This window comes from Trachurus japonicus, chromosome 7 (assembly GCF_045865225.1).
Source record: "Trachurus japonicus isolate A0001 chromosome 7, Traja_1.0".
Classification (NCBI taxonomy): Eukaryota; Metazoa; Chordata; class Actinopteri; order Carangiformes; family Carangidae; genus Trachurus; species Trachurus japonicus.
Window position 1 is genome coordinate 20,992,649 of NC_140913.1, and position 23,866 is coordinate 21,016,514.

Genomic DNA, 23,866 nt, shown 5'->3' on the forward strand with positions numbered 1-23,866 from the left:
CCGCATGTTAACAAGGAACATTTAACACCAGCAAACACACTAATAATAATAATATTAATAATAACAGTGATCATAATTATAATTATAATTATAATGACAATAATAATAAAATAGCTTGCTTTAAGCTTGATCTTTTTTCCCTTAAACTTAAGTGCGAATTCATGTAGATAACTAAGAGCATATTCTGTTCATAAATGAATTATTAAAGCTCATTATTAATTTTACTGGTTAGTACTAAGTACTAGGCTATTGTTAATAATTTATCATTTCGGTATTAGACCTTTTTGGTTCTTGCATATATCGCTGGGCATAATATCCTGTGGGAGATGGTGGAGACGTGGACCAAACGGCCTCTGTCCCTCCTGCATCAAAAGCCGCGCATGTGATTTGCCTCACGGGCCGCAATAAAACACTAAAACACGAGGGAAAGAATGACCTTTCTAATTCTGCACACTGGCACAAACCTCTGCTGCATTCCAGTCTCTCCAGTCCACACATTGGCTTCACTGTTCAGCCTTTATTTACAACCTGAACTTTATGGAGCAGCGTGCTTTTGAGGGGGGTCGTGAATAACAATTAGCTGAAGGAAGATCTGTGTTTTGAAACCCAAATTTAAATTAATATAATTGTAGATGAAATTGAGCATTGGATATGTCTATTAATTGGAATAAGGCTTTGTTTTGTTTTTTAAATGGTAGCCTTGTGATGGCACCAGAAATCCGTCTCAGGAAACAAAGACTTGTAACATGTTGTTTCTGACACCGCGAGCATGACAAATTAAGAAACTAACACTGACCACAAAACGCGACATTCATCACATTATCTGCTTCATTTCCTTTTCTTTGAATTTAAATTCCAATTTAATGTCGCAGGTAAAAGTTGTGAATCCACCGTTTTAATGCCTCCAGCACTTGGAGCTCAGTCTGTCCTCTCTCTCTGGGCTGAAAATAAATGTGTATAAACTCGGGGGCTGCCATTATTTTCACCCTGCTGCATGTTTTTGTTTTTAATGCGTCCATTCGTCCGTTAATATGAAAAAAGAGAAAAGAGTGTGAAATGATCCCGGATCAGCAGTTAAAGGTTGACATGACAGCCTCCAACTTTTACGCTTTATTTGCCTCAAATCTGTGCGACGCGGATGTCACATATGGCCACGAATATGGCGAAGGGAAACTTTTATTGCACCAGCGACTTCCTCCTCTTTGTTCTTGTCTCTTTTATGGTCTATACAGGATCCCAAACAACAGACCAAACAGTGTTGCACGTTTAGGCTGCAAGTATTCACTCCATTGAAGAAATCAATGAGGTGGACCAATGGGGCTGTTGTAGCCAGGGCGACTGCGTTTGAGCAGACATTTTCAATAACTGTATTGATTATTTTATTGATATGTATTATGACCTGTTGCGAGAAGCCGAGAAAATGTGGATTTTGTTTAGTTTCGAATAAAGTGTGAAGTTAATATCCCATTTAGTTTACACGTGTCTGACTTTTTGGAAATAAAATGTGTTAGTGACGTTAAAGAAAACGCGCTCTGATCCATTTTAGATAAAGTCATTTAATTACGTTGATTAAACAGCACTGAATGTGAGAGACACACTCTCTCTCTCTCTCTTTTTTTTTTAATAGAATCATTCATGTGGGCTTTAACGCATTTAGTGGCTGCACGTTTTGCCCAGACAGGCTGCTTAAGTTTTGCTAGATCTTTTTTTTTTTTTCCAAAACACCTCCAAAGTAATTTCCAAAGCCTTCATCTGCTGCTGAGATAATTACCGGTTCCCTTTCCTCTGTGTGTGTCAGAGGAATGTCCAAGTATGATCAGAACAGCAAGAAAAAGGCAGGAACATCTGCATAAGCATTTTAACACGTTGTCCCCTTTTTTAACTGTAACTCGGCTCTTATACTTCTGCGCGTAAAATCAAAAAAGTATACTCTTTATTGTTATGAGTTAAAGAGACTGTACCTGAGAGCTGCATCAGCCCATAGAGAACACCGGGCACAGCTGACCTGTGGACGATTTTGTCTGTCGCGTGCTGCCATCATGGACAGTCGCATAACTCACTAGATTTTTCAGAAGTGGCAGAAATGATCTCCTCAGACGCGGTTCTGTATTAGTCGACTGGACCTCTAGGCGCGTTCTCCCCCCTTTGGTTTATGCCTCCACATGCTGTGCAGGGCTTTCATAGCTGAGCTTGGGGGGAGATTGCTGCTCGTGTTGCAGGGCTTTGCTGCAGAGATAGTTGTTGGTGAGCTGAGGAACGTCACTTCTTTTATTGCCCTGACAGAAGAGAGACACCATAAACGCATTCTTACCACCTACACCCTCCCCCCAATCAACTACCAAAAAAGCATGGAGATTACACACATGCCTGATAATTCATACACAATGGAAACATTAACAGTATGCTGGAAACTCGTCGACAGACATGCTTGATATAAACAATAAATGGCAATTTTCATTTATAGTTTCATATAAGAGGCTGCGGGCGAGAGCATAGATTATTGTAGCATATATCTCTGCAGTGGGGTGGTGAAATGAAATTAAAAGTGAGTTTTGCACACACAAACACACACATACACATTCACATACACATACACACTCTTACACACGCACATACACACTCATTCTTACATATTACAACTGCTCAGTATCACAGATAAAGGGTTTTGCATTGTGTTTCAGTAAATGTGTGTTAAACTTAATTCACCTTGTAGACACATTTGAACACGAGTGCCTGTGTGTTTCTATGCAAATTCTCCGGCTTCCCTTTTGAATGTGCTCACTGTGCTCACTGTGCTGAATGACACTGGCCACAGTTTGCGTCACGCTTCCTCTTTTAAACGCCACATCTCTTAAAGTCCAAAATTTCTCACAGAGCCAAGCTGCACAGTGTGCCACTCCAACTCTACGCTGTGTTTATCGGCATTTAGCACTAATGTTCAAGCTCTGAGCTAAAAGCTACAGTTTCTCCTCAACTCCTGCCTCTCAATTGGTGGAGAATGGTCAGCTGACATTGTCATATTGTCTCTCACCGAGCCAAGCCTCGGCTATAACACTCGGGTTTGTGCGTCTTAACCGGAGATTGGAAATTAATAATATTGAATCCTCAAAGTAGCCCACGTCCAGTTAGAGAGGCAGAAAGTCGAGAAAAAAAAGAAGACCTTGGAGAAAGGTGTGGTTGGTTGACACAGACGGGAAGGAGATTTACTGAGAAGGAGGTTGAAAAGAGACCGATAAAGAAGTGGGGAGAGTTGGAGAGAGGGTTACAAGCAAGGTATGAATTCTTATTTCGCAAACCCGTCGCTCTCCTGCCATTTGTCGGGTGGTCAAGATGTTTTGCCTAACGTCCCCCTAAACTCCACCACCTATGACACAGTCAGACATTTTTCGTCGTACGGTGCCGCTGTGACCCAGAATCGGATATATACACCTTTCTACTCTCCTCAAGATAATGTGGTTTTTGGGTCTGGCAGGGCACAGTATGAATATGGATCAAACGTGTTTCTTCAAGACAAGGACGTGCTCCCCAGCTGCAGACAAACAAACATGGGACTCAATACACAAAGCCACATTGCTCAAGAGTACAGTTTGGATCAAGGAAGAGCAGGAGCGCAGGACCAGAAAAGCAACATCCCGATCTACCCGTGGATGCAGCGAATGAACTCACACAGCGGTGAGTTTTACTACGACAAATAAATTAAGGAAATGGGCCAGTTTTACGATATGTCTTACCAAGAGAGTAAGTTACTTTTTATGACCCCATAAAACATTACTGTATCCCCTCGACTTGTAGATGGGCCTTTACATGTGCAAACAAACAGCTTTCATTTTAAGAATGATATAGTAGCCACAGTCATTAGCGAGAGGCAGACGGGATACATGAGGGTGACTTCTTTATTTTGGATTATAAAGCAAAGATGCCCTTTGAGATAAGGTTAATCTGCTATAGTTAAATATGTTTACTTTCTTTTTTGTGTTTAGATTTTCATCTCTGATTCTAATAATGAGGCTAAAAAAAACTTCTGCTCAAGTCTTGTCAGTCTCTAATGTGGTAAATATGAGGAATTAAACGGGTGATTGTACTTTGTGATCCCAGCAGGAGTGGGCTACGGGACAGACAGACGCAGAGGACGTCAAATATACTCTCGTTACCAAACACTTGAGCTGGAGAAGGAGTTTCATTTCAATCGCTACCTGACCAGGCGCAGACGCATCGAAATCGCAAATGCGCTTTGTTTAACAGAGCGGCAGATCAAAATCTGGTTTCAGAACCGACGCATGAAATGGAAGAAGGAGAGCAACCTGACCTCCACGGTGACTGGAAGTGAACAGACAGGAGCCTCGCCAGAGGAGGATCGCAGTGGCGCAATTGAAGAAGGGAAGGATGAGGACAAGAAGACAGAATAGTTCAAAAGAAACGAAGGGAAAAAAACACCTGATGACCATGAAAACCCAACATAACTACCTAAAAAAAATCTATATGGACTTGAGAGCGACTTCACTGCATGATGGCTACCCCGCAGCTCTCCCACTTATATCTCATGTTAACCACAGGAGTGTTGAGCCTTAGAAATCCAAATTATTTCAGCCACAGTTTGGCCTCTCTGACATTTGGAGCGCTGAAGGTTTTTTATTATTATTATTATTATTAATGCAATGTCACACTTGTATTGTGAAAATAAAAAGAAGTATTAATTTCTGTGTTATTTCCCATGCCAGTAAAAAATCTGTGTATATACCCCCCCCAACCCTCCTCCACCCACTACACCCCATCCATCACTGTGAACTCTTTGATCACCTCACCAAATACAGTGTTGGTCAGACTTTAAGTCAGTATTGAACATGCACATTCCACGGAAGGAAAGAAGCAGGCGGATACTTTGATTTGATCACAGTATAATCCAGTACTTGAATCGTCCGCAGAAAAGTGTCCTGCATAAACCTGAAAGTTTCACGGACAGTCAACAATCCACTCACACACACACAACTGAAATGCCTGTATATAATCCATGTTACAGTATATAATGTAAATCCTGTGAGGACTTCTGTGCATTTAGTCGCTTTGATAGACGCTGCATAACATAAAACTGCGCTTAGCCCCATGTTTTTGTTTTGATCATTTGCCTCAATAGGATTTCCTCGTGAGATAGATTTGTACACTAGTAATTCTTCACTTTTGTTCGGGAAGTTACAAATTCATGTTTTGTCATAATTGTGTATCATGGAATAAAATATTTGTAAAACTTTCACCATGGTTTTGTGTTTATTTGGCCACACGTCCAAACATAAGTCAGATGACGGAATAAAGCAAAGCTGCTTTAAAAACACGCAACACAAGTCAGGCCGTAGTTTGGTGTTACATTTTAATTCTGTCATGAAGCGGGTGGGGAACAAATGATATGATGGAGCGACTTTTAAAAACAGATTTTTGGCCAGTTAAATATTAAATATGGGACTTCATGATTGGCGCTATGGGAGCACGGGAATGAGCTATTGTTCAATAGCCTGTACAGTCACACACTATAATATTTCCGTACCTCTATTACTATAACCTCCATTCCAGCGACATTTAAGTTTCAAGTCAATGTGCGTAAATATAGTTTCACCAAGTTTGCACTTAGTGTTGTTATTATTATTGTAAAATATTATTGTTGTCGTGATCATTATTATAATTTTTATTATAATTATCATGATTATTTTTATTATTAATATTATGTAGTGATAGTGGACTCTCAGTGTGTCAGGGGCAGGGTGCCGGTGGTCGGTCCGACCGTCCTGCCCCATACCAGACACCAGATGACGCTCTTGTCTTACTGTCCTGCCCTTTTTGCGCTAAAGATCTCTGCCTGGTCCTCAACAACCAACAGCTCAAAGTTTACCGGACACGTTTCTCCTATTCATCAATATCCCCATTGAGTATCAAAGCCAATTTATGACTGGCCAACATGTGCACGTGATCCCATACAAATACCCCATATTTGGGCAGCGCGCGTCGGATCAAGAATTAAAAAAACAGATACCAAAGCCTACTCCACCTATAAATCCTGGATTATTTTTTTAGGGCAGACAGCTCTGAATTTTCCAAAAGCGGCTACAAAGAAAAGCAATGATCAACAAAATCAGGGAAATAAGCGCAACATACATCCCGCAGCCCTCTCTAGTTTAAAAAGAAAGTATCGCTGGTAGTTGAAAATGAGCTCTTATGTTGACAGCTGCAATCTCAGGCAAACGAGCGAGACAACTTCTCCTAACACTATGTTTAGTTTCGATCTATCTGGGCGCAGGTCCAGCCGTTATGAGGATGTTAATGTGAACGGGATATTCACTTGTCCCGTCCCCACGACCTCTGTTGAACGGGAGGAGATGAAAACTAGCCTGCGTGGCAATACGGATACTCCTCTCCCGTCAGGACCACAGATAACCATGGTCTCCAGTAGCTCGTCCATGGACGCAAGCGGGCTGAGCTACGGCAGCAGCACGCTGCTGGGACGAGGAGCAGACAGGGACCCGGAGAGGAGCGCAAAATCCGGCGGCAACAAGAGCCAGGAGAGCGAAAGAAACGCGGAGAACACGCAATCGGTGAAACGAAACACAAATGTGAACCAGCGTCAGGACAGTGAGCAGCGACCACAGATTTATCCATGGATGACAAAACTGCACATGAGCCACGGTAAAGTTTGCCTATTTTCTGAAGTGCGACTAAGATGCTTTCCCTTATTCACTCTTAACGCTGCAACACTTCTTTTCGCCCGTTCCAGTTTCCCCCTTGAGTTTTATAGGCCAAACGCAGGAAATAATAAAAACTCGCGGTCATAAATTTTATGACAAAGGCATCCATTGCTCGTAAACCTGCTCTGTTACGGTGAAGAGGTGATCTGTGGGTGATTTATGGTGGTATAATTGGATAAGAGAACAAAACTGTGATAAAACTATGAAATAATATTACAAAATGCATCTCCAACTGTTAGTTTTTCTTGCCTTGCTTTGGTTATTAGTCTTAGTTGGACATGTTTGACATTATCAGACTGTGTGTGTGTGAGAGAGAGAAGCTTTAGCCTTAAATTGAACTCTGGGAAACACCAATGCCCTGACCCAATCATGAACTTTTCACCTCTAAAAGATTTGAATAGGGCTGCTCTTTCCCCATGCCTTCAAACCACTGGTTGACTATTTAGGCTGCAGATGGACACTGACCACATTTGCTGCAAAAAAAGAAGCTGCATTTGTTTTGTGCTTCTCCATATGCAAACATCCAGGAGCACACAGCAAGGGAGGGGTGTTAAAAAAATATGTAAGTCCAATAGCTCAGGCCTGTTGCTTTACTTAGCACGCCTGCATGTTGCACGACCCTGTCTATAAATACAGAAAACATTATCTGGAAGACATCAGTTTCCATTTTCTAATCCCACTATTTTTGATTTTACACATCTGTTTTTCCTCCCACGATACCCTTCCCCTTTGCAGCGGCATTAGGCCGAGGCCAGTGTTTACAGGGAGGCCAACACACACACATTAGTTATCTCCTTTTACATATTACAATGAGATAGCACTTCTTAAGTAATAGTCTTGTATATTTTTTTATGTTGTAATGTGAAAGGGTGTAGAGGGCCCTCCTCTAAACTGGGTATATTTTATTGGATCTAGTTAACCACCCTTATCAGCCTGACATAAATTTTTATTACACGAATCCACAGTACGTAATATCAGGTTTAATTAGGTTATATAAAGATATTTGATCTTTCAAATGAGGGTGGAAGAGGACGTAAATTAACAGATTTTTGCTTGTAATGCTTATTTTTATGGATAACCAAGCTTTTTTAAGGCAATAATTTGATAATAATCCCATTATTCTATTTATTTACGACTATAATGCTGCTGAAAGCTAACTTATTTTAATACCACTTCAGAATCGGAGGGTAAGCGGTCCAGGACCAGTTACACCCGCTACCAGACTCTGGAGCTGGAGAAAGAGTTTCACTTCAACCGGTACCTGAGCCGCCGCAGGCGCATAGAGATCGCCCACACCCTGTGTCTAAACGAGAGGCAGATCAAAATCTGGTTCCAGAACAGGCGAATGAAGTGGAAGAAGGACTCAAAGATCAAAGTGAAGGAGTAAAAAAGTGCTCCAGTGAACGGGGTGCATGCAGCACGTTTTCAGCCCCACTCTGCACAGTGCTGGAGTGCCGCCTGACCTCCGGATGAACTGCTAGGAGCAATGACATCATGACACCGCTCTGTGTGCTTCATCACCAATTATGTGTCACTTGCTGCAGTTTGGGACCTAATGTATTGAATATCACTCACTTTGATCAATCGGTTTACATTTCTAAATTAATTTGCTGCCCATGCGATGATAACCTCACTTTACTGCACGAAGGGGACAAGAGGTTGAGGGGAGCTGGGTCCTTCACGCTGCGAGGCTTTGGTCTGCAGTGCACAGAAGGCTGCACAACGCTACTAATATTTTTTGTTTTTAATTAGGATAAGAGTAATGGAGGATGGTTGACAGCATGCATAAGTCTCAACTCTATATCATCATCATTAAGATCATCGAATCAAATAAAAGACAAATAATAATAATAATTCTGACTGCTTTGGAAATAACAATGATTCTGATCTGTCCTGTAAGCAACAGTTTCCCATCATGAAAAAAACAAACAACAATTTTTCCCTTTTTTCTTTCTGAACTGACTCTCTAACATGTTGCAGTACAAAGTTAGGCAGTGGTTGGATGTGTGATTTGTCTGTTAGTGAGTGGCTCCCTCCATGTTGTCTGTCATATCCTTGTGAACCTAAATCTTTCTGTATAATTCAGCCGACTGTGTGTGATGATATTTGTGATGTGCAATGAAGCCATTTCTCCTCTCCTTTGTAAACTCCAGGTGCCTGGTTTACACAAGGCCTAGAATAACTGATAGATGGCTCATGTGTTGATTGTAACCAATAAAGTCTCAGAATTAAAAGTGGGAACATTCCTATTTGCACATTTCTATTTTTTTTTCCTCTCATGATATTGGAGCTCAATGGTAAAGTTACGTTACTGACGTGTATTTAAATCAATTTGTACTACAAGTCCACTGAATTAAACAGTTTACACATGTTAAATTTTCAAGTAGAACATTTTCATTTGTTTTATCTCACTAATCACGTTTTCTTTAGTCTGACTCGGGAACCCACCGATTTTCACTGCCTGACAAACGCGCTCTGAAGTTTAAGGCCCCCCCATAAAACTTTATTGCCCCCTTTTCCACCACAGACAGACTCCGTTTCCTGTTTTTTCAGGGAAGGAAGAGACACGCTGGCCTGTGATAACACTCGCCCACGACACAACATGGATGCAAAACTTTGGTTTCCTGTGGCCGCAGACTCACGCGCCACCATTGCAGAGGCCATATGGCTACTTTATGGTGTCGCCCTGCTCTTTAATCCTGGCATCATTACAGTGTAGTTAAAACAACACTATCTGCTAATATAAAGGACATTAAACCAGTGCCAGTTGCTGGGTGTCTGCATTCAGCTGCAGCTGTGGTAGAAGTAGCAGAACATGCCGCAGTATAGCCCAGGGTTATGAGGTAATTTCTCTCTAGTACTACTTGAAGAAAATAAAAATCAACTCACCTCTCAAACTAATAGCTTCCTATTCAACTTCCTTGACGGTTATGAGAACCGGTCAGCGCAGCGTCCACTTTCTCTGCGCTCAGTAAGGCCTAACCTATACGTGGACAATGTATTGAATCCCTTTTTCTATGTCTTTCTTTTAGGGTATTTTAAAGTTTACAAGGTTACATATGCCAATTGCCCCAAGCAGGGCCTGTGAATGGTGCATAGGAAGCACGTGGTGTCATTTAAGTGGGTTTTATGGCCTGGAAGAGCTGACAAACCTTCGATATATACACATCATATATAATCTTAACTGTCCGGAATCGCAGCTGCTGGCTTCCCCTTATCTGAGGAAGAAAGGGCTTTGTGGCAGTGAGGATGCAGTACCTTTCTCCGGACTGTGTAGTCGAGTGGTGCGGAGGACTGAGGAGCTGCTGCAGTAAGTTGCTTTTTTACTTTGCCTACAGGCCTGAGACTGGGCTGTTATTATAACATCAAAATGTATTGTAATATATTGTATATTCAGGACACTTTGAACGCATGGTGAAACAAGTAATCGCCTTGAGATTTGACCGTATTAATTGATAGATAATGCGCATTAAAATAGAATGATAGCACAATTATATAAATGCACATTAAAAAAAATAATTTGTAAAATATCAAGTTTGGCAGATATTTGGTGCTGCAGGGACGATCCGTAAATGTCGCTCATGGTTACAGTGATGCTACGAGGATTTCCTTTTTCTTAAGCAGCATCATGTTTATATATTTGTATCAAAATTTAAAAACGTAATCTTAAAAAGAAAAAGAAAAAACGACATGTTTTAGTGTGTCACAGTAGATCAGTCATACAGTGGCAGTCAACAGTTTGCTGTGCATCCTGTTGGAGGGAGGAAAGAAAAACATTTTGGAAAAAAAAGAAAGTGACGTTGGAAAAATAATAAGTCAGCCAGAGCTATCAAAAACCATCCAGCTTCACCACCCACCCCACCCTCTCTCTCTCTACCTGTTTGTAAAATAGGTGCAATACTATGTGTGTGGATGAAAAAATGTGTTGTGTATTTTTGTGAGATTAAAATATTGTATTACAGGTTAAAATATTGTGTAGCTGCATGTCCGGGCTGGGAAATACAAGCAGCCCTGATTAAAAAACGCCTCATCTCATTGTTCCACCGCCACGCGAGGATAGAGTGCGCGCTCACGAGCTCCTGTTGTTTTTAGGGTCATGTCTGGGCCAAGGCACAGGTTTGATTCAAAGGCACTTTGCAGCTTAACTGTGGTATCGCCCAGACTCAGCTCCTGTAATAAACACGGTCTGGGCGCATGGCTGCTCTGCATTATGCATATTTTACAAAAAAGGAAAAGAAAAGAAAAAACACACACACACACACCTACCTTTCTTCCACGAGAGATTAGTTGTGTTTTGTTGTGTGTGTTTGTGCACTGCGTTAGCTGTCCCCTGTGTGGCCGTTTTTACTACAGATATTACTGCATTGATCAGCTGGAGACTGATGAGGCGCTGGGTTCTTATAAGCTCGATGATTTTCTGTTGCTGTATTGGACGCATCATTTAATTGCCCATACGTCTCAGAAAACAGTTCAGCCCAGAAATAAGATTCACTTCTTAGTCACTGTGTGGATTTGCAAATGGCAAATTTGATTTCTGACTCGTGTTTGGTTTGGAGTTTAGCTCACACGCTGGTCCTCACGTAGGAATCTCACTAAATGGCACAAACCAAACTGAGATGTTTTTTGATTCAACTCTGGTCCCCGTGAGAACCTCCCAGGCTGCAGCTTCAGGGCACAGCTGCACTGCAGGGCTGGGCACTAACTGCATCAGCTCACCTCTGTGTGCCACTTGTTTGTATGTGTGTGTTTGTGTGCGTGAGTGTAACATTTTGTCAGCATTACGCTGTTGCCTGTGGCCTGCAGCTTTGCTTTCAGGTGTGCAGGATGATCAATTATACACTTCCAATAGGGGGCACTGTGTAACACGCCTCTGCGTGGGTGACACACTGTGGGGCAATGTGTTCAATGCATGGCACAGTGTTGCTCTTTTTTTCCTAGGATTTTATTGTAGCCTATTTTCACCTCATTCCGAGCTGCTGTATACTCATGGTAACTGTTGCCAGGTGGAAGGAAATAATCACCACAAACTCAAAAACCAAATAACACCATCCAAAGTAGAGAGATTTCTTTACCTCCAGAAAACAGATGTAAAGTATTTTCTCCTCTTCCATAAATTACACTCAGATTTATTCTGATATATTCATAGAGGTCGTTGAAGCAATATTGTAATCGAAATGATTTTATTCCCACGACTCCTTGGGATACAGTTTGAATCAAAGATGCTGTTGAATGTCACTAAAATTCAAACATTGCGACTCAAACCAGTCTCGGGTTGCTACAGTAAAAGTGAAACAGTCTAAACATCCGCTTTCACTGCCATGTTCTGGGCTCTTGTATCCCTTTCTCTGACCTGTGGAGCTGACACCGTCATCATTCAATCCGCAGAGGTCATTTCCGGGTTAGCACAGACTTCCCTTTGTCTGAGCCCAAATAAGAAGCATTAAGTGCCATTACGTCGTTATTGGATACAGATACACATAGAATTTATGTACAGTGTGAAGAGAAAGTCGTGATTTTTTTTATTTTTTAAATGGACTATTTGCCATAATTCAGTCGGAGCTGAAGTCCAGGGATTTCTATTCATAGAGCATTTGCCCAAGGAAATAACCAAAATGCTTGTAAATTTAGTTTTACTGTCTGAAAATGACCCGTCCTAAATATCTGTCCTCGGTCTCAGTCAGAGCTTTTCTAGGGCAGCCTCCCTTCACCGGGGCTAGTGGACAGCAGAGGAGATCAGAGGCGGAGGGACACACTTCAGGATCGTCATAACGAAACATATAAAAACAGTTGGAAAGCCAAGAAATTAACCACAGTTAACTTAACAAAAATAGTTTTGAGAGGGCCTGTAATAGATATCATGTCCATTCGATTTATATATAATAATAATAATAATAATAATAATAATAATAATAATAATAATAATAATAATAATAATAATAATAATAATGTATATCACATGTTGCCCATATTCATTTTTTTAAATTCGTTGTGTTTATTTGTATTTTTTTTAATGATATGTGGCATTTTTTAATGGAGCAAAAAAACCAAAAAAACATAATTTCAACGCGAAATAAATCATGATCTGATTGTGAATCAAGATTCATCCAGTTAATTTTGCGGATAATTTATTGATTTAATATTTTAAATTTTATTATTATTATTATTTCAAGAAATTGTAGAGATATTTTTTTGTGGCGTCATTTAAATTTCCCAGTTCTTAGAGCAAAACATGAAATAATAATAATAAAAAAGAACAAGAATAAAAGAAAGAAAGAAATTTATAAGTCTGGAGTTTTTTTGGTTGTTGTTTTTTTCTTTTTTAACTTTTGGACCACTCTTGATCTAATTTTCGTTTCTTCTCTCTATTTTTCAGACAGCTCACCGGGTCACCGTGAGTGGGAGCGTGGATTTCTCAGTAAGTGTTGTCCACCTGGCTTCAGTCAGGAGATAGGAGTCTACATGGTGGAGCTTGTTATTTGGCTTTAGGCAAACAGCTGGTCCCGCTGACATCACCAACAATGATGCCTGCACTCTTAAAGAATTTGTTAAGGTTGTTTCTGGAGTTTCTGTAAGAACAACAGTCATTAACAACCGGTGCTCTCACTACAGTTTTATTTTATTCCAACTGAAGATGCTCCAGCACTGTCACTGTCTTTCTGCGGTCTTCCTGGGTCTAGTTAACTGTCAGACAAGTTGCACTCTTGTTGCTCAGGTGAACTGGATTTAACACTGCACTATGACTCTAATGAACCACAACACTGTTATAATGAACTGCAAAACCAACCAATGGTTTCTGTGGGGCAGCTAGTAGCTAAAACCAGCTCTGCTCCCCTGGCTGCTGCTTTTAGAGGGTATTCATATCCAACTAGTCTCCTGTCTGTCTGCACTTCATTAAAACTTTTTTATTCTAACTGGACCATCCAGCCTAACGTTATTACACCTGGGGAGAGTAAACGTGTAAAGGCTATTAGGTTAAGGGTTTGATTAAAAGCGCATCGTAACCATTTTCATCAGGGAGCGGGATTATTGCTGCACTGTCTGCATCCAGGTCAGGTGCTGCTGCTGAGCCACCAAATTAAAAACAGCCATGCATGGACACAGCGAGCGCCTCCACATAGTTTCGCACAGATTTATTTTGTTTACATATGTACATGTGTGAACACGCTTGTACCGCTGTGTATTTGCAGGGGAAGGGGAAAGCTGACCAATTTCTCAAATGAACAAATGAAACATCAAATTAGTCCGCCTGAGGGCCTCATTTTTTGTACTCCTACATTATAACTAGTTATTGAACTAGGTGCACGATCTGAAAGCCATTTGTGAGGAGAAAGAATTCATTCATGCTGTCTCTCCATCAATAATCCTTGGCAGTGAACTATTGGAACCAGTCAAACGCGAGGGGTGAAACTCGGGTCAGGCTGTCTAACTAATATTAAAATGCGCCCGCCAGAGCGCACGGAGCGAGAGGGAGTATGCGGTGTGCGTGCAGCTCTTTTCACACTGGCTGGGTGCACATATAAATATAAATATCGTGTATTGAGATGAGAATATGACAAAGCCGAATGAACGTGAGCTGGGTTGTTTTCACTTTTCAGTGTTTCCCCCTTTCCCTCGTCGTCACTGTATTTCGTGTTGGTTTAGGAGGCTTTGTTCTCCAATAAAGAAAATCTATGCAGCTGATACCCAGAGTGCACCAGGAGAAATATGTGGATTGAGATGTTTTTTGACAGAGTTTGAAGTCCCCCCCTGTGCATTTCCACTGTAATCAATTCCATTGATTCACAATCTGAGCATGTTTGCTGTTTTTAATAACCCCTGGAACAGGTCACATGTCTGATATTGCATTTTTCATCCGAGGCTTTTCTCATTAGCTTCCAGAGTGGCAGGAAGAAAGGTTACCGAGCGGTCAGTATGGTAATAGCAAGCAGAAGAAATGGTTGGGAACAATAGAAACTTATTTTTCATCAGTGCTGTCACGCCGTCCCTTTGTATCCGCCGTGTTTGTGACCGAATATTCATATAGGAGCTACCTCAAAGGCAGAGGTTGAATGTTGAGAAAAGAGACCCTCTTGTCCTCTGCACACGACGTTTTGTCTGTGTGTGTGTGTGTGTGTGTGTGTGTGTGTGTGTGTGTGTGTGTGTGTGTGTGTGTGTGTGTGTGTGTGTAGGCAGGCATAGGCTACTTGTGTATGCAAGGATTTTTCTATCAGGGGAAGAGATGTTAAAAGAAGACGCTATTTTCACTCATTTGTAAACGTGTTAAGGACAGAGTAGAAGTGATGTGTGTTTGAGTTTCTCTGACGAACAGCATCCGCTTTGGCACACGTTTTGCGCAATATTTCCTCTCTATTGCAGCCTAAATATTTTTTTTTTCTGTAATTGTTTTGACACTATACTGAAATGCATGCCCGTCCAGATGCAGGCACGATGACGTGCTCGCACAGAGAGATCATCTTTGCCGTTTCTAACCTCAAAAAAACATTAGTTGTCTATATGTACCCTGTAGAACCGAATTTGTGTCACATGCAAACAATCGCAAATACGTCTCTACAGGAATACATGGGCAACTGAAATACCACGCCAGCCAATGGATGCTCCTGCTCTTCTGCACGTCTTCTTTCTTTTTTCTGGCCTTTCTTTTTTCCCCTGCTATTGCACACAGCAGCATCACTGATATGCTCCTACAGCCTACACCCAGACACTAGCAATGCAATAACATTGTCACAAATTGTATTCATAGTCCAGACAGCCATAGATTGAGTCGCTAGGCCACAGAGAGTAAACCCATGTGTGCAGTCTGCGGCTTCTACTGTGTCAGACCCTGTAAAACACGTTAGGAACCAGGGGTCGTTTAAAAGTGACTGATTTACGGCTTTTATTGCTCTATAAAACGCCTCTAACATCCTCGCTAGAGGTAATAGAAATGTCGTGCGCATTCTGCACAAACAGAACAGCCAGAAATATGTCACTTCACGTCGTTTTTTAACCATATTATGTAATTATCGCTGTGGAAATAGATACACCCGTTTACAATGTAGCAATGTGGTGCCGTTTGCTCTTTGTCATTATCATCATTAGTATCATTATTATTCCTACTTTTCCATGGCTGCTGATGAGCGCACAGATGAAGACATATGTGAAAGAAAACAAAGTGTGTGGATGTTCTGTAGGAGGCAGCTGAGCTGTTAGGGAGTGAACCTCTCTGCCTGTGTGACCACAGCTGACCCCGAGATAAGAATGAGGAGCCTACAGCTCATGACAAGTTTATACAACCAGGCAGTATCAGTTTACAATATCACAGCATACCTCCAGTAATGGGGCTGATGGTCAGTGCCTTAGCCAAGATTAGCATGCAATATGGCTGCTGGACTGGATTTTTAACATTTTTCTTTTCCTTTCTTTCCCTCTTTTTCAATAAGTGGGACATAGCTGTGGCTACAGGATCATGCAAATATGATTGTTTTTTCTTTGTTTTTGTTTTTTTTGTTTTTTAAATGTGTTAGATACTTGAGGTTCTTCCTCTCAACATTTTCTTTCCTTATATGTGATATGAATTGTGGCTGCGGCTTTGAAGAACTCCTCTTTCATCTGCTGGTCACAAAGCAGCCACAGTCCACACACAGATTTACTTCACTGACAGATTCTTCTATTTTTGTTTGGGCTGAAACAAACACACCACATCTTGCAAGAAACAGAAAATGACTTGTGAAGGAGGATGGGGAGAACGCAGCTGGGAGCAGTTTTCTTTTTTGTTGTTGTTGTCAGAAAACACTTTAGTCGTGTTAAAGAATTTAACCACTGGTTTGATTTAGTTACAGTCTAACAACGCTGAGGACATCTGTAAGCAGGGACTGCACTGGAGGATTGTTGAGCTTCTAGATGTGTGAGTGCATTGCTGCAACAACTACATTTAGCCCTAACTTCACTGTGGCACAGTACTAGTCGACTGCAGTAAAGCCAGCTCATTCTGATGTTTAGCTGCTCTCAGGTCTGTCACACCATGCTGGTGCTGCTCTTCACAGTTGTCAGATTAGTGACACCAAAGTGGTACTGTTCTGCAGCTGGCTGGCGTTACTGGATGTCACATTGGTGGCATGGTGTTAGTCTGGTCTGTTGGCTGTTCCCTGGTTGTTGAGTCTGTGACATCAGTTGTAGTGTTTTACCACATGGCATTTCTCTGCTGCTTTTGAACTGTTTTGTATTGCATCACAATATTCACAGTGTTATTGAGCTGTACTTGTGGACGGCTTTAGTTGTGTATCTGTGTATAGAATCAGAAGTTGTCATTAATAAACACACATGTTGCCTATTAACTTTTAGGCTACTCCTATACTTTTGTACCATAGATTACAACCACCAAACTCTTATTGTATTTTGATCGTTCTCTTTATCATCTGTATGTTATTAAACAGCATCTCACTCCTTTAGATGCAGCAGTTTTATTTTTATTTTCAAAGCTGTGACATTCAAAACCACTTTATAAAGCATATGCGTATCAGATGAGGGACCCATACGGAAATAATTTACAGTCATCCTTAGAGATAGTCAATTAAAATGTGCAGGCCCTGTTGTTGAGAGAAGAGACTGGGACCAGCAGACAAATGTCTCATCATTGAATGAAGGCTGTTGTTTAGGCAGCCTGACTCTTGCTGTCCACCTTTCTCCAGCATTATAAATTATCAGGCCTATTTTCAGAAATTAACCACACCTCCAGAGCATCTCAGCAGCCCAGTCCTCTCTGACATTTAGAGTCACAACCAACCTGTTAAATGTTGCTGCTCAAGAGCTTTTTGAGAATATCATCTCACACAGAAGTGATGCAGCTCCGATTCTTTAAGCGTATTAATGGAGCATAATCTGTGTCACAGCTGAAGTGCTGTTAGTAAAGTCTGTGCCTTCATTAATTAGCAGATAACCTTTATATAAGGCGTGCAGGCGAACAAAATGATGGCTTTGCTATTGTTGTGCCTTATCCTTGGCGAATCACCTATTGTCCCTTTGAATAATTGAGACCAGCAGATTTTGCCTGTTTTATTTTTTCCTTGGTCAGCAACTAGCTACTAGTTTTGTCCCCAAGATCAATTGCCTTGGTAACACAACCAGAGAGAGAGAGGGAGAGAGAAGTGGGGGGGAGGAAGGATGAGAGAGAATGAGAGAGAGAGAAAGAGAGAGAGAGAGAGAGATTTGTGCCCACAATGGCGACTGTAGGTATGCTAAATACCTCTGGTTCCTTATCCGGGAACTACCTCTTACTCTGCTATTGGGCCATTGGGTCACGTGGTAAAAGTAACTTTACAGGGCTGCTCGCAAGTAGGAGGGCTTTATGGAGCAGAAAAACGACAAAGCTAGAAAAATTATTTTCCACTCCAGAAATTAATGATCATGAGCTCGTATTTGATGGAGTCTAACTACATTGATCCGAAATTTCCTCCATGCGAGGAATATTCGCAAAATAACTACATCCCTGAGCATAGTCCAGAATATTACAGCCGCGCAAGGGACTCTGGCTACCAGCATCACCACCAGGAGTTATATCCTCCGCGGGCGAGCTACCAAGAGCGCCAGTATAACTGTGCAAGCATCCCTGAACCTGACACGCCAAGGGGACATGGAATACCCCATTCTGCGCACCTGCTGACAGGGAAAGGGCAGCCTGCTTCATGTGAAACCCCACAGTTGTCTATGTCCCCCGCCACCCCACCGGCCGCAACGTCCGCCTGCAACCAAGCTACCCCGGAGCATCCAAACAGCACAGCCTCCTCCAAGCAGCCCGTGGTGTACCCATGGATGAAGAAAATTCACGTCAGCACTGGTAGGCAACTTGTGTGTTTATGTTCCCTGCTCTCTCCGTGCTCCTCTCTCCCCTTCCCTCCCTTTATCAGTCCCTCTGACTCCCATCTCGTTGCCAGCCCCTGTTTCGATAGCAGGGAAGCCTTTGAAATGGCACAATTGAGGCGGATTTACGACTCGGCATTGGTAATTACACCCACCATAAATTTTATAGCCGAGGTATACTCAGGGCAGCCGTATCACCATGTGGCTTCTGCTGTTATGTATTGCGCGATAGAGAAAGGGGGAGAAATGAATAAGAAAAAAAATTGAGCTTTGTAATCTTGCATTAATAATTTAGTTCATAGTTGGATGTGAGTGTCCTCTCATTACGCTGAGAAGTTCTTAACTTCCCATTTAAATTTCTCAAACAGCTAAACATTCATATCCAATAAATCTTTCTCGCCATATCTCAGTTGAGGCCATTCTTGTTTACCCCTCCTTTCCTCCCTTCTCTGTCTCCCTTTCTCTCCACTTCTCCCTTTTTCCAGTGAACTCGGGTTACAATGGGACGGAGCCCAAGCGGTCTAGGACAGCATACACCCGGCAGCAAGTCTTAGAATTGGAGAAGGAATTCCACTATAACCGATATTTAACTCGGCGGAGGCGCATCGAGATCGCCCACACCCTGGTTCTCTCCGAGCGACAGATTAAAATCTGGTTTCAAAACCGCAGGATGAAATGGAAAAAGGATCACAGGCTCCCGAACACCAAAGTGAGATCTTCCTCCTCCTCCTCCGGGTCCAACACAAGCTCAGCAGCCGGCGCTGTTGCCGCTGCCTCGGCCACTAACACTGGGGCCCCCGACGAACTCACCGGAGCACAGCATGGCGAGGATATTACCAGGTTATAAAACCACCAACCACGGTTGTGGCTAGAAAAAAGAACTGATTATTTATAGAACAATTATATATTTTGTTTTCGTAGCTATCTTGTGCGGTTTCCTTTAAGTCCAAAGTTATATAAAATGCATGTTATATAGCATGGATTACTGCGAATACCGATGAATTATTTTTACGTGACACAGGGTTTAATTTATTTGAAGCTCAATTAAAATGATGTTTTTTATTAAAATGTTTTGAATGAAGGAAAAAAAAGTAGAAAAAATATACATTTTATCAAAATGTTATTGTGGGCCATTCTTTTGCCCTGCTGCCCAAGGTGAAATGCACAATCTATTTATTTCAAGCAACACTGGAAGAAAATCAATATAATAATAGTTATTTTTGGTATAAAAAGCTGGAACACACCATTGATCTTGAACTTGTATGTTTAGGATAATAACAATGTGTGAATTACCTCGTGTATTTCAAAAACAGGATTTTGATTTACAATTTAGTTTTGTGGTGTTGATGTTGTGTTTAGACCGTTAAAAAGCAGATTATTGTGAAATGCAATAAACGGAGTTTAGTGTTCTTGTGCTAATCATATTGGTCAATAAAACAGTGAGTGTCTACTAGTTTTATATACGTTTGGTCGAAGTTCATTTTTAGGCAAGATGAGGTCTAACTATGGTTTTGGCTGTTTGGAGGACTCTACTGAAAAGTGTACAGACGTGTGGATATTTGAACATTTCATGAAGGAAACGAGAATCACTGTGTTTTCAAACTGTTTATCAAACCTGCAGCTGATTTTTTGCGTCTTTGAATTAGCAATGTGTACAGACAGTGTGTATGTGTGTGTGCGTGTATGTGTGCGTGTGTGTGTTTTAAAGCTTCACTCATAATGGACTGAAGTTATTTCTAAAATCTGAAAATGACATAGTTTGCGCTGTGCATTATGTGCAACCTCATCAGTCTGAAGGGCATTCAATTAACGCTAAAGACAAGCCACTGAGGCCCTCCACTCCACTCCTCTCCACACTGCACTGCCTCTGCCACAGCCACGACTGAAGCTCCCTGCTTCCTTCGTCCTCACTTGAACACAAAGCTGCATGCGATTCCTTTAGAGGACATTTGCAATGTGTTAGAGATGATAGATTGTTGTGAAAATATTCTTATTCATTTTGTAACCTATAGTTGCCCTGCTTTTTCTATAATCCACTGCGCCATGCGACTGAGTTTTCAAATGTAAAGAAAAAAAAATACAAATAAAAATAAAACAAAGAATAAAGTCGTTAATTGCAGATAGATTGAATATAATGCGTCATGTGGTTTTGGTTAAATAACAGTGCGGATGGTGATGGAGTAAAGCAGCTGACCTTTGTTATCAGTGCCTGTCTATAAGAAGCAATGCTGATGTTTTCCTCTGTGCTGCTCACACACTTGGCTTTTGCTTGTATAAACACTTTTGTCACATTTACATGCGGTCTCTCCCCAGTGGGCAGTTTGCCTCCAGAGTGTGCAGCAGCAGCAGCAGCAGCTCGCGAGAATAGCCTGCAAAAAAAAGAAAGAGAAAAAAAAAACACTAGTATTTCAAAAAACGGCGCTAAACGCATCCTCTGCCACGTCATCTGGCAGGAGGACCAACACACCACAGGACTAATTCACGACTGTAGAACAGAGGTTTTACCAAATATTACCCAAACTGCAGCTCTGGAGTCTAAAAATGTACTCTCTTTCGCATTTGCATTCATTAAAAAAAATCTGGACAGTCTTTTTCAGAATGATTTCAGTTTAAAACATGACTCAAAGCCAAAGACGCGCAAGAATTTGATAGATTATTGAAATTGTGACATGAATAGGCCTTATAAAATGCCTTGCGTTGTGGGGGGCAAAGGAGCACAAAGGGAAGAGGTATTCTCCATCATCAATCTTTCACTACACAGCTTTGTGTTACGCTCTGGAAAACAACTCCAACAGCCAGTTTTGATCCCAACAAATATCATGTACCAGGCCGCCTCCCTTTGCCCATCACTCCCCAAGTGTGGGAGCTAAACTGGACTTTTAAAACGAACCGTTTTAACTGGACCATTGCAGATACCGTCTGCTGTTTTTTTTGGACGTGGCTTTGGAAAAGGACTAGAATGGGCGTTGAGACGTGTCGCTGAAAAATGAATCCAGAAGCCTTTATGTTGCTGGACAGATTAGAGAAATTAATGTGCTCGCCACAGTCGCAGCATCCCTCCAGTCCCTTTCTCGGCCCTGTCGCCTCCATGTCGCGAGGCTGAAAAGGTACTTTATTGAAGTTTGGGGGCGAAGTGGGAGAAGGCCGAGTTCACCTCGGGGACACATTTTCTGTCCCATTAGGCTCATTTCAGTCTGGATGGCCGACCTCTCCAACCCTGTGACCTGACTCACGCTCTATACGTGTACCTTCTGTGTGCGCCCTCGCTGTTCCCCCTCGGCCACGGCTTTCTTTTGTGGATGTTTTCTTTTTTAGTGAGACTTCAGTGAATGTGTTGCTCCCTTTATTATCAGCGTGACCCAGGACAGTGCTGGACAGGACAGTGCTCCTCTCTGCAGGACTTCACTTCCAAACAAGCGCCCTCTTCTTTTACTGGAGCATCTTGTGATTTGGTGGGGGGGATTTGTGCAACTGTTGCAGAGAGTTATTGTGGCTGAAGGAGAAGTTCACATCCAGCCTGAAACATCCTTAGTGGTTTTAGGAGACATGCGCGGAGGTGATTGTTATAAAGCTTGTCTGTGAGGGAAGAGAAATATTGTACATGTATTTAATTATTCATTCATTTTGAACTGAAATTAGCAACAACATAGAAATTAAAAAAAAAAAAAAAAAAAACTTCACCCAACCCAAAGATACGACTCTAACCTTAACCCTAAAGGACATAACCCTTACCCCCAAAAATCATCCAAACATAACCCCAACCCGAAAGATCCAACTCTATCCCTAAAAAAGATAATAAACCTATGCCCCCACCCTAAAAAGGATAAAACAAAAAATCCAACCCTAACCATCACCCTAAAGATCATAACTCCAACTCAAATCATAATAATGATGATAATAATATGAACCCAACTCTAACCCTAAAGATCCAAACCTCCCCTACCGTAAAAAAAGAAGGAAAAAAAAGAGAAAAAGGTCCAGGCACTAGTTACATCACTCCCTAAAGTCTCCAAAAACAGGAGACAGTAAAAATAGTTCCTGCGGTCACATGACTTTCGTGTGACTTGAGAGAATAGCTGGTCTCAGGTCAGCACCTCCAGTCAAAAGTGAGCTGCCAATTATAGCTGGCTGTGTCTGACAGTACTGGGACAGCTGGTCGTTGTGATTAGTTTAGTGACAGGGACCTTCAAGCGTGTTGTCACAAAAAAAGAAACCTTGATAACTTTCGACAGAGACTCCAAAACATTTATTTTTATCCAGATGCAAATGTTCTCCTCAGAGGAAAAGGAAACTAACCCACATAGCTTTTTGTCGTCAAATAAATATTTACAGCCCAAAGCTCCAAAATCTGAATAGTATCAAAAATAGAAAGAGGATGTGAGCGAAAATCTCACTCATCATTGCTCTTGTTGCCTTGGGTTTGTGGCACGTTTCTCTATTTTTGATGCTCTGAGCAACAAGTTCGTCCTTTCTTGTGTGGCCACGAGCAGATCTCGAGCACTGATGGAAAAATATGAAGACAGCGTGTCCTCCAAGATAAACAGCTGGCACTGAAAGCCAAACAACTCATCTCGGTGTCTGTCATTTGTATGTGATAATTCATCCCGCTGCTCGTAACCTGTAAAGGTGCGGCTCGGATTTCACTCTGAACAAGCAGGGGACGTCTCTTTTGTTTGAGATCTTGTAATTGAAGATTAGTGTAAAGTAGAAACAGAGCACGTGAAGCACAGTTTGATTTTTTTTTCCTATACTTTTTTTTTTGTTGGCCGTGGATTTAACTAATAGTCACTTTTAAGGCCTGGCTGGATTTATTATGGGAATAAACAAAATATGTGGTTTGAAAATATTATCTAAACAAAAGCTCACGTCGTCTGTCAGTCATAAATCAGTCGAGTCTCGCGCTGTGTTATTAAACCCTGCTCCAATGCGCGCGCACTGCTACTCAACACAGCGGAAACTTATATAAATATTTACATAGATTTACATAGTTATTTATTATCATAATATTTAAAGATGGGAGAGCAAGTTGTATACTTTATTCTTCTCTGTTCTCGTGTGATCCAAGCAAGCAAATGATTCATTCAATCCATAAAGTTATATAGTCTTACCTGTCAGAAGATCAACATGAATGAAAAAAACAAACAAACATATTATCCCTGGCTAATGGCAACGTTTCCTGTCTTCTTTTATGAATGAGCACAATTCATAAAGTTTAGAATAAACTCTTTTGATTTTTCAGTTCCGTCCATTCATTTATAGCTCTGAGCTGGCCTTTGCTTTAAGCTCAGTGTGTGGAGTATAGT

At 41.4% G+C, this 23,866-nt stretch overlaps 3 protein-coding genes across 4 annotated transcripts; all 3 read left to right on the top strand.

Moving 5' to 3' along the window:
- Window positions 1–3,042: 3,042 nt before the first annotated feature.
- Window positions 3,043–4,417, top strand: hoxc6a (homeobox C6a). 2 transcript variants are annotated; one of them, XM_085782084.1, is made up of 2 exons: window positions 3,043–3,672; window positions 4,096–4,417. In XM_085782084.1, exons 1-2 carry the CDS (start codon window positions 3,276–3,278, stop codon window positions 4,404–4,406), a joined length of 708 nt encoding a protein of 235 aa, XP_085638210.1. In that variant the 5' UTR covers window positions 3,043–3,275; the 3' UTR covers window positions 4,407–4,417. The 2 variants fall into 2 exon arrangements, with proteins under 2 accessions (XP_085638210.1, XP_085638212.1); XM_085782086.1 differs by having other exon boundaries at window positions 4,099–4,417.
- Window positions 4,418–6,007: 1,590 nt separating this feature from the next.
- On the top strand, window positions 6,008–8,973 carry hoxc5a (homeobox C5a). The gene is made up of 2 exons (XM_085782088.1): window positions 6,008–6,669; window positions 7,907–8,973. Exons 1-2 carry the CDS (start codon window positions 6,192–6,194, stop codon window positions 8,113–8,115), a joined length of 687 nt encoding a protein of 228 aa, XP_085638214.1. The 5' UTR covers window positions 6,008–6,191; the 3' UTR covers window positions 8,116–8,973.
- Window positions 8,974–15,286: 6,313 nt separating this feature from the next.
- hoxc4a (homeobox C4a) lies at window positions 15,287–20,016 on the top strand. Its single transcript, XM_085782082.1, has 2 exons — window positions 15,287–18,540; window positions 19,049–20,016. Exons 1-2 carry the CDS (start codon window positions 18,105–18,107, stop codon window positions 19,408–19,410), a joined length of 798 nt encoding a protein of 265 aa, XP_085638208.1. The 5' UTR covers window positions 15,287–18,104; the 3' UTR covers window positions 19,411–20,016.
- The last annotated feature ends 3,850 nt before the right edge of the window (window positions 20,017–23,866 follow it).

Excerpts from the sequence above, each read along its gene's own strand:
- hoxc6a (XM_085782084.1), top strand. The coding sequence starts at position 3,276 with ATGAATTCTTATTTCGCAAACCCGTCGCTCTCCTGCCATTTGTCGGGT. Across the intron at positions 3,673-4,095 it reads GCGAATGAACTCACACAGCG|CAGGAGTGGGCTACGGGACA; the intron begins GTGAGTTTTACT and ends TTGTGATCCCAG.
- hoxc4a (XM_085782082.1), top strand. The coding sequence starts at position 18,105 with ATGATCATGAGCTCGTATTTGATGGAGTCTAACTACATTGATCCGAAA. Across the intron at positions 18,541-19,048 it reads GAAAATTCACGTCAGCACTG|TGAACTCGGGTTACAATGGG; the intron begins GTAGGCAACTTG and ends CCCTTTTTCCAG.
- hoxc5a (XM_085782088.1), top strand. The coding sequence starts at position 6,192 with ATGAGCTCTTATGTTGACAGCTGCAATCTCAGGCAAACGAGCGAGACA. Across the intron at positions 6,670-7,906 it reads AAAACTGCACATGAGCCACG|AATCGGAGGGTAAGCGGTCC; the intron begins GTAAAGTTTGCC and ends ATACCACTTCAG.